This window comes from Salvelinus fontinalis, chromosome 13 (genome assembly GCF_029448725.1).
Source record: "Salvelinus fontinalis isolate EN_2023a chromosome 13, ASM2944872v1, whole genome shotgun sequence".
NCBI lineage: Eukaryota > Metazoa > Chordata > Actinopteri > Salmoniformes > Salmonidae > Salvelinus > Salvelinus fontinalis.
The window spans coordinates 45,411,918-45,422,923 of record NC_074677.1 but is presented as its reverse complement, the minus strand read 5'-3'; the positions used below and the strand labels follow the sequence as shown (position 1 = coordinate 45,422,923).

At 41.7% G+C, this 11,006-nt stretch overlaps 1 protein-coding gene across 2 annotated transcripts in view; it reads left to right on the top strand.

Moving 5' to 3' along the window:
- Positions 1-1,085: 1,085 nt before the first annotated feature.
- cblb (Cbl proto-oncogene B, E3 ubiquitin protein ligase) overlaps positions 1,086-11,006 on the top strand; it is a 180,518-nt gene continuing 170,597 nt past the window's right edge. The window contains exons 1-3 of one of the 2 annotated variants that reach the window (XM_055943014.1): positions 1,086-1,395; positions 2,544-2,714; positions 3,045-3,295. In XM_055943014.1, coding sequence (XP_055798989.1) covers positions 2,547-2,714; positions 3,045-3,295 — 419 coding nt within the window. In that variant the 5' untranslated portion in view covers positions 1,086-1,395; positions 2,544-2,546. The remainder of the gene's footprint in view (positions 1,396-2,543; positions 2,715-3,044; positions 3,296-11,006) is intronic. The other variant, XM_055943015.1, reaches the window with a different exon arrangement.

The following is an 11,006-nucleotide window of genomic DNA, read 5'->3' as shown; positions in this document are numbered from 1 at the left end:
GAGCTGGATGCCGGATGCTAGATGTAACTCTCAGCCGGATGCTGGATGTAACTCTGTGCCAGATGCTGGCTGTAACTCTGAGCCAGACATTGGAGGCTGGATGTCACTTTGCGCCGGATGCTGGATGTAACTCTGTGCCGGATGCTGGATGTAACTCTCAGCCGGATGCTGGATGTAACTCTGTGCCAGATGCTGGCTGTAACTCTGAGCCAGACATTGGAGGCTGGATGTCACTTTGCGCCGGATGCTGGATGTAACTCTGTGCCGGATGCTGGATGTAACTCTCAGCCGGATGCTGGATGTAACTCTCAGCCGGATGCTGGATGTAACTTTGAGCCGGATGTTGGATGTCACTTTGCGCCGGATGTAACTCTGTGCCAGATGCTGGATGTAACTATGTGCCAGATGCTGGATGTAAATCTGTGCCAGATGCTGGATGTAACTCTGTGCCAGATGCTGGATGTAACTATGTGCCAGATGCTGGATGTAAATCTGTGCCAGATGCTGGATGTAACTCTGTGCCGGATGCTGGATGTAACTCTGTGCCGGATGCTGGATGTAACTCTGTGCCGGATGCTGGATGTAACTCTGTGCCGGATGCTGGATGTAACTCTGTGCCGGATGCTGGATGTAACTCTGTGCCGGATGCTGGATGTAACTCTGTGCCGGATGCTGGATGTAACTCTGTGCCGGATGCTGGATGTAACTCTGTGCCAGATGCTGGATGTAACTCTGTGCCGGATGCTGGATGTAACTCTGTGCCGGATGCTGGATGTAACTCTGTGCCGGTTGCTGGATGTAACTCTGAGCCAGACGTTGGAGGCTGGATGTCACTTTGCGCCGGATACTGAATGTAATTCTGAGCTGGATGCTGGATGTAACTTTGTGCCAGATACCAGATGTTAGATGCAAGTCTGAGCCGGATGTAATTCTAAACTGGATTCTGGATGTAACTCTCAGCCAGATGCTGGATGTAAGTATGTGACAGATGCTGGATGTTAATGTAACTCTGAGCTGGATGTAACTCTGAGCCGGATGCTGAATGTTGTAACTCTGACTTGGATGCTATACTGGGTGTAACATCCAGCTAAGTGTTACAGCTCCTACTGGACGTCAGGGCAGAGTAGGACGTATAATCATTTTTGTCGCCCACAACCATTTTACGTTTTCACGTAGAGCCAACTGGTCCTTTCAGTTCGGGAAAATTTGATTTGATCTATAAACACTGATTTAGGAAAAGCAAAAAGTCGGATGATTGGTAACCAATGACCGTCACACGCGATCTGTGGTAGTTTCCACGTACATTTCCTCTCCATTTGTCATTTCAGTCGGGTTGTTTATTCCACAAGCCTCGAAACAGGATCATTCCGTCGAGATTCTCCTGCGTGGTGCGCAGTAAGTCAATGATTTATTTTTATGTAGTTTTTAAAAACATTACTATCACGATCATTAATACAAGTCATAGCACTACGCTTTACGAAACCATTGTCTTATGTTGCCTATTTGTATTTATTATAGCCGCACAGGACTCTTTTGTAGTCTTAAAGTTTGATACAGCCTATGCATTTGTGAACGTCAAATGCGCTCATGAATTGGTTGCATATGATAAAGACACAGTCGCCACACTTTTGTCAGAATTGGGAGCAAAGCCTACTTTCATTTCGTGTAATAGACTCGTCTACTCTTTCTATATGCTGACGATGTTAAACGTAGGCCTACTCTGCCGTTTTTGATCATTTAAATTAGCCTAATGATATACCCATTTTGATTGTTGAATAGCATACTAGTTAATGCTCGATGATTTTAGCTCAACTGTTTAACCCCACCATTATACATTCCCCATGGTCTTAGTTCACCCCATCATAACCCAAAATACTATGGCTTAGAAAAAATATAAACGAACTACCCACTGGGCTCACACTGGCTGAATCAACGTTGTTTCCACGTCATTTCAATTAAATTACGTTGAACCAACGTGGAATAGAAGTTGAATTGATGCCTGTGCCCAGAGGGTAGTTAAAAAATATGGCTAAAACTTTAATGTTTACCTAATGGACTGCCAGTCCTTGCATTCATAGGCATCTATGAATTTGAGATCGCTTACATTTCGTCAGCTCTATCCCTCAGCTTTATGGCAAATCAAGTGGCGGGGCTGCTGTTTTTTGTTTTTCAAGTTAAGGAGCCGGCTTTAAATGTAAGTTTTCAGCCGGAGGTCACTAGTCAGGCATGCCACTTTGTGACAGAGATTATAGAATAGCCTTGGCTACAACACACAGACTAATGAATACATAGCCTACTTGGTCTTCTAATGGATGACTTTTGTTGTACTTCTGCACTGGTGGCATCTTGCAAGGCGGTAACACTTTTCTGAAAACCATTCTTTATCATTTGTTATAATCAGTATGAGCCAATTATTATAAGGTTCATGTAAAGTGTCTATGTATCGAGACAGGATTATACCCACACCATAATGCATAATACCTGCAGTAAAGTGTTACCATCTTGTAGACACTAAGGTTATTTGTATTTATCTCGGTGTATAGACAATGGCAACTGCTCTAAGTGGCCATAACCCGGGTGGACGTGGACCAAACCAACGCAAAGGTCGGATTTTAGGCATCATTGATGCCATTCAGGACGCAGTCGGACCACCAAAACAGGCTGCTGCTGACCGCCGAACAGTTGAAAAAACGTGGAAGCTTATGGACAAAGTGGTACGTTTGTTTCAATTCAGTTGCATAATTTATGCTTTTAATGAGCTTATACCTGCAGTAGACTGACTTTTCCTCCCTATTTGATTGAATGGTTTCCAGTTTCAATAACTTAAACCTAAATTGCCTTTCCCCCTATGTGTGCAGGCATATTAGGGGTTGTTTAATCATCATCATGTTATTTTATCTCAAGATTTCATATATTGGATAAACTTGAGTCAAAAGGAAATTGCAATTGTAGCTCAGTAGTTATAGGCAGAATGCAACAAACAGATTTAACATGTCTGAACTATCCTCCTCATAACTCATGGTATTGCAAACTTCTCTCTACAGGTTCGTCTCTGTCAGAACCCTAGACTACAGCTGAAAAACAGCCCCCCGTACATCTTGGATATCTTACCTGACACGTACCAGCATCTGCGGCTAATACAGTGCAAATATGAGGAGAGCCAGAGACTGACTCAGCTCAGCGAGAATGATTACTTTAAGGTCTACATTGAAAGCCTAATGAAGAAATCGAAAAGGGCTATCCGGCTTTTCAAAGAGGGCAAGGAGAGGATGTATGAGGAGCAGTCCCAGGACAGGTAAGGAATAGAAGGTCTACGTGTGTTTTGAGTATACGTTTACCTTGCCTCTGTTTGGTGAATATCCTATGTTACTATTGCGATTGGTGTTGTTTCCATCACTTGAGGCAAGCGCACATGATGTAAATACAGAGCATTTAGAAAGTATTTACACACCTTGACTTTTTCCAAATTTTGTTGTGTTACAAGATGGGATTAGAATGGATTTAAATGTAATTTTTTTGTCAACGATCTACATAATATTCTAATATCAAAGTCTAAGAAATTCTAACATTTATAAAAATATATAAAACAAAAATATACAGTATCTTGATTAGATAAGTATTCAACCCCCTGAGTCAGTACATGTTAGAATCACCTTTGGAAGCGTTTACAGCTGTGAGTCTTTCTGGGTAAGTCTCTAAGAGCTTTGCATACCTGGATTGTACAATATTTGCACATTATTCTTTCAAAAATTCTTCAAGTTCTGTCAAGTTGGTTGTTAATCGTTGCTAGACAGCCATTTTCAAGTCTTGCCATAGATTTTCTGAGCTGATTTGACTCAGAACTGTAACTAGGCCTCTCAGGAACATTCAATGTCGTCTTGGTAAGCAATTCCAGTTTATATTTGGCCTTGTGTTTTAGGTTATTGTCCTGCTGAGAGGTACATTTGTCTCCCAGTGTCTGTTGGAAAGCAGACTGGATCAGGTTTTCCTCTAGGATTTTTCCTGTGCTTAGCTCTATTCCATTTATTTTTATCATAGAAAAACTCCCTAGTCCTTGTCAATGACAAGCATACCCATAGCATGATACAGCCACCACCATGCTTGAAAATATGAACAGTGGTACTCAGTGTTGTGTTGGATTTGCCCCATTCATAACGCTTTGTATTCAGGACATAGTCAATTTCTTTGACACATTTTTTGCAGTTTTACTTTAGTGACTTATTCTAAACAGGATGCATGTTTTGGAATATTTTGTATTCTGTACAGGCTTCCTTCTTTTCACTCTGTCATTTAGGTTAGTATTGTGGAGTAACTACAATGTTGTTGACCCATCCTCAGTTTTCTCCTATCACAGCCATTAAACATTAACCTAATGGTGAAATCCCTGAGAGGATTCCTTCCTCTACAGCAACTGAGTTAGGGAGGACGCCTGTATCTTTGTAGTGACTGGTTGTATTGATAAACCATCCAAAGTGTAATTAATGACTTTACCATGCTCAAAGGGATATTCAATGTTGGCTTATTTCTTTTTTACCAATCTACCAATACAGTTCTTTTCGATATCCAGCATCTGGCTACAACAATATGTAGAAAAAGTCAAGGGGTGTGAATACTTTCTGTAGGCACATTACATGTATGCAGTGTGATTAACACTAGCAGAGCTCGTGCACGTGTTTACATTGTGTGCGCATGCCTCAGATGATAGAAAGAAACCAGTAAGTGCCAGCGTTTTGAAATGTTGGTTTAATGATACTTTCCTGTGGATATTTTGTCTTAAATATAGAGTAAGTTCTACGGACCCTGACAGGGAATATAGGCCTAAATAGGGAAAGGAAATACTGGTTTGAGCCAGTGGTCCACCACGTATGAGCAGTGTCACCCACTTTAATTGTTCTTATGGTATGTGCTACGTAAAAACAGCTCATTTGTGCATCGCACTGGGCACACATTGGTTTAATGAATGTTGTTTCCACGTAATTTCAATGCAGTTATGTTGAATCTATGTGGAATAGGCGTTGAATTGACGTCTGTGTCAAGTGAGATGTTACCTCCCATAAATACTAGATTATTTATCTGGACTTCACTCCATGATCTGCAATTACTAGTGAAATAATTGACAATTGTGTGGTGTAGGGGTTGACCGAACACACAAGGACCATAAATAGGCAGGATGATAACTGCACGAATGCTCATGAGGCAGGTTTCAGGAAAAATAAAGGCTTTAAATGAAAAACATAGAAATACACTACATGATCAAAAGTGTGTGGACACCCGCTCGTCGAAATAATTCCAAAATCATGGGCATTAATATGGAGTTGGTCCCCCCTTTGCTGCTATAACAGCCTTCACTCTTCTGGGAAGACTTTCCACGAGATGTCTTAGGTCTCTCTTTATGTAGTGTTGTGTTGTCTCTCTTGTCGTGATGTGCGTTTTGTCATATATATATATATATATATATATATATATATATATATATATATATATATTATATATATATTTTTAAATCCCAGCCCCCGTCATTGTCAATACGAATTTGTTCTTAACTGACTTGTCTAGTTAAATGAATAAAATAAATGTTGGAACATTGCTGCGGGGACTTGCTGCCATTCAGCCAGAAGAGCATTAGTGAGGTCGGGCACTGATGTTGGGCGATTAGGCCTGGCTTGCAGTTGGCCTTCCTATTCATCTCAAAGGTGTTCAATGGGGTTGAGGTCAGTGCTCTGTGCAGGCCAGTTCTTCCACGCCGATCTCGACAAAGCATTTCTTTATGGACCTCGCTTTGTGCACGGAGGCATTGTCATGCTGAAACAGGAAAGGGCCTTCCCCAAACTGTTGCCAAAAAGTTGGAAACACGGCATATATAATTTCATTGTATGCTGTAGCATTAAGATTTCCCCTCACTGGAACTAAGGGGCCTAGCCCAAACCATGAAAGACAGCCCCAGATCAATATTCCTCCTCCACCAAACTTTACAGCTGGCACTATGCATTGGGACAGGCAGAGTTCTCCTGGCATCTGCCAAACACAGATTAGTCCGTCGGACTGCCAGATGATGAGTGACTCATCATTCCAGCCGACGCTTGGCATTGCACATGGTGATCTTAGGCTTGTTTGCGGTTGCTCGGCCATTGAAACCGTTATTGTGATGACATTGCTTCCAGAGGCAGTTTGGAACTCGGTAGTGAGTGTTGCAACCAAAGACAGACAATTTTACACGCTACGTGCTTCAGCACTCGGCGGTCTCGTTCTGGGAGCTTGTGTGGCCTACCACTTGGTGGCTGAGCCATTGTTGCTCCTAGATGTTTCTACTTTGCAATTACAGCACTTGCAGGGCAGAAATTTGACGAACTGACTTGTTGGAAAGGTGACATCCTATGATGGTGCCACGTTGAAAGTCACTGAGCTTTTCAGTAAGGCCATTCTACTGCCATTGTTTGTCTATGGAGATTACATGGCTGTGTATTCGATTTTATACACCTATCAGCAACGAGTGTAGCTGAAATAGCCGAATCCACTCATTTGAAGGGGTGTCCACATACTTTTGTATATATAGTGTACATCATCAAACTTCCAATAAAAGGACGAGCTCTGTCTGAGTATAAAATGACTTAATCATCAACACTTGACTCAAACACTAAAGTTAATTGAGCTGTGGAGAGCCTTCGGCAGGCCATGCTAGTGTCCTGGTGCCAAGCTCTCAGTGCTGCACAGGCCCTACCAACTTAGCCATAACTAGGTCAGGTGACCTGTAGCACAAAGGATTATGGGAGATGTAGCTGGCGGCCATCTTTGGTCAGACCCCCCTTGTGACACCACAATTGATAACACTGAGAAAACAAGTGGCTTTTACTATGCACTTCAACCAGTCTCTACATCAAATAGACTTGTATCACTACAATGTCTTGCGGAAGAATACAAACTGTGTGATTTTATTGATCATATCGACCCTGATAGTCATAAAAAAATTTGGGTGGAAAAACCAGGAGCAATTATTTTGTGTCGGGGTCAGTGTGCTACGAACGGTCCCATATGGCGCTCAAACCAGTGATCCTATGTTTCGCAACACACGTGACCGCCCTCCTTGACAACGTTCCAACTGGTTGAACCATGCAAATTCTGCTTTCCAAATGTAACACCAGTGTTCCATTCCACTGGGCGGAAAATCTGTATGCAGACAAAACAGGCCTTTCGCAATATTTCAAATACAATCGCGGGAAAACAAATGTTGGAAAGCAAATGGCTCCTGATGAAAGGGAAGACTCTAATCAGTGTGCTTTAGGTTATCACGATATATTTGATCAACTTCCAAATATTGTTTTACAAAGTTAAACAGGAGAGAGGGAGGCTTTTGTTACGAGCGCATCGGCCATCACCAGCGAGTGAGCTGCGCATCACTGGAAAGCTTTTTTAGGACTATCATTTCCTCCTCATATTGTAGCCTACAATGTGTCTCCGCACACCTAGGCCTGAGCTATTGATGGATTCAGGACCAGGTCGTTTTCATTGATCTCAGATTCTCAATTTCTTAGTATCAAAGTTGTCTGTCATTTCGACGTGGGATATTAAATAAGACTCTGCCAAGGTCTCCAGTCGTGTAAAATGACATGGAATTTCATGAAATGTGTTTAAAAAAGAAAAATGTTCCCCATGTGTGTAACTTCTGTAAATGCCTCTGATCTACTGCTCTATACCACTACGCAAATGTGATGATATGCATGCAATGCTTTATTATAAAGGTGGTTTTTTTTATCATACATTCCGGTACCTCAGAGCACCCCAGGTCACCCCCTCTCACGCTCACTTTTTGTTACATTTTGTTACATTTGGTAATTTGTTACAAATTAAGCACTGGCTGGGTGGTTAGTGTGCTACATACTTTAAAAAAATTATAAGATCAACAAGCACTATTGCACACCTGTTCAGACCCATTTAGAAGTGCAACAGTAAGTTAATATTATTTTGTTTTTCGGGGGGGGGGGGGGGGGTTCAACTAAGGTGTGCTTTGAAGAAATAGGTTTTCAGACATTTTTGGATGCTACTGTTCAAACCTCCAGCTTTCAAACGTACAGCAACCCTGAGTCTACCTAGTGAGTGCAGCATCTTGATCGCTAGGTGCTCCGTTACAGGGACATGAAGTCGGTGTCTAGTATATTTTCAACCTCAGCGAACAAGATCCAATCGTGAAACAGGAAGCACCTGGCTGGCTGGGTAAAGAAAACTCCCAGCTAGCGCATAACGTTCTGAGAACCATATGTTTCTTAGAGCTTGGTGAAAGCGTGATTGTCGGCTGTCTCATTGTTGGTTGTGGGTAATCTATGGTTCTATTTAAAGTTATGTTCTTAAGTTGTTCTGAGAACGCTAAGACACAACATTCTGTGGGAATTTCAGGACTTCCACAGAACATTCCACACAAGTTCCAAAGTAGGACTTACATTCTGGGACTGGTGTGACTTCAGCAATGTTCTCAGAATGTTCAGAGATTGTATGATTCTCTTTAATGTTAGTTGTTTAATGTTAGTTGTTACATTCTGGGAAAGAAAAAAATAAATATATATTCCACACAATTCACTTTAAAAGTTCTCAGAACATGAAGAAAACTTTCCATAAAAATCATAAGAAATCTTTAATAATGTTCAAAAATGTTTAAGGATGTTATTTAAAAACATATACATTCCATTCTCAGCATCAGCAAAACTGTTCCCCTCATGGAATTTCATTCCTTTGTATTTATTAAGGATCCCCATTAGGCAGCAGCTTCTCATCAAATCAAATAAAAATGTTCACGTGCCGAATACAACAGGTTCGGGTGACTGTCATTTACCGGGAAATGCTTACGAGCCCATTCCCAACAATGCAAACTTAAAAAGTAAAACAATTAACAGAAAGGAAATAGTAACACAGTAAAATAACAATAACGAGATTTTATAAAAGGAGTACCGGTACCGAGTCAATGTGCAGAGGTACGAGGTAGATGAGGTAATTGGTACAGTACCAGTCAAAAGTTTGTACACCTACTCATTCAAGGGCTTTTCTTTATTTTTTAAAGATTTTCTACATCGTAGAATAATAGTGAAGACATCAAAACTATGAAATAACTGTTAGACAAATCAAAATATATTTTATACCTTTGCCTTGATGACAGCTTTGCACACTCTTGGCATTCTCTCAACCAGCTTCACCTGGAATGCTTTTCCAACAGTCTTGAAGGAGTTCCCACATATGCTGAGCACTTGTTGTCTGCTTTTTCTTTGCTCTGCAGTCCAACTCACCCCAAACCATCTCAATTGTGTTGAGGTCGGGTGACTGTAGAGGCCATGTCATCTGATGCAGCACTTCATCACCTTCCTTCTTGGTGAAATAGCCCTTACACAGCCTGGAGGTGTGTTGGGTCATTGTCCTGTTGAGAAACAAATGATAGTCCCACTAGACGCAAACCAGATGGGATGGCGTATCGCTGTAAAATGCTGTGGTAGCCATACTGGTTAAGTGTGCCTTTAATTCTAAATGAATCACACACAGTGTCACCAGCAAAGCACCATCACACCACCTCCTCCATGCTTCACGGTGGGAACCACACACGCGAAGATCATCTGTTCATCTACTCTGCGTCTCACAAAAACACGGCCGTTGGAACCAAAAATCTCAAATTTGGACTCCTCAGACCAAAGGACAGATTTTCACCAGTCGATTGTCCATTGCTCGTGTTTCTTGGCCCAAGCACGTCTCTCCTTATTGGTGTCCTTTTAGTAGTGGTTTCTTTTCAGAAATTCGACCATGAAGTACTGATTCACCCTGTCTCCTCTGAACAGTTGATGTTGAGATTTGTCTGTTACTTGAACTCTGTGAAGCATTTATTTTGACCTGCAATTTCTGAGGCTGGTAACTCTAATGCACTTATCCTCTGCAGCAGAGGTAACTCTGGGTCTTCCTTGCCTGTGGCGTTCCTCATGAGCCAGTTTCATCATAGCGCTTGGTTTTTGCGACTGCACTTGAAGAAACTTTCAACTTTCTTATAATTTTCTGGATTGACTGACCATGTCTTAAAGTAATGATGGACTGTCGTTTCTCTTTGCTTATTTGAGCTGTTCTTGCCATAATATGGACTTGGTCTTTTGCAAAATAGGGATATCTACCTTGTCACAACACAACTGATTTAGAGGTCGACCGATTATGATTTTTCAACGCCGATACCGATTTTTCAACGCCGATACCGATTATTGGAGGACCAAAAAAAGATGAAACCGATTAATCTGGCGATTTAAAAAATAAATAATAAAATAATATATATATATATATATATATATATATACTGCTCAAAAAAATAAAGGGAACACTTAAACAACACAATGTAACTCCAAGTCAATCACACTTCTGGGAAATCAAACTGTCCACTTAGGAAGCAACACTGATTGACAATAAATTTCACATGCTGTTGTGCAAATGGAATAGACAAAAGGTGGAAATTATAGGCAATTAGCAAGACACCCCCAATAAAGGAGGTAGGCGGAGGTAGCGGTCCTGCTGCTGGGTTGTTGCCCTCCTACGGCCTTCTCCACGTCTCCTGATGTACTGGCCTGTCTCCTGGTAGCGCCTCCATGCTCTGGACACTACGCTGACAGACACAGCAAACCTTCTTGCCACAGCTCGCATTGATGTGCCATCCTGGATGAGCTGCACTACCTGAGCCACTTGTGTGGGTTGTAGACTCCGTCTCATGCTACCACTAGAGTGAAAGCACCGCCAGCATTCAAAAGTGACCAAAACATCAGCCAGGAAGCATAGGAACTGAGAAGTGGTCTGTGGTCACCACCTGCAGAACCACTCCTTTATTGGGGGTGTCTTGCTAATTGCCTATAATTTCCACCTTTTGTCTATTCCATTTGCACAACAGCATGTGAAATGTATTGTCAATCAGTGTTGCTTCCTAAGTGGACAGTTTGATTTCACAGAAGTGTGATTGACTTGGAGTTACATTGTGTTGTTTAAGTGTTCCCTTTATATTTTTG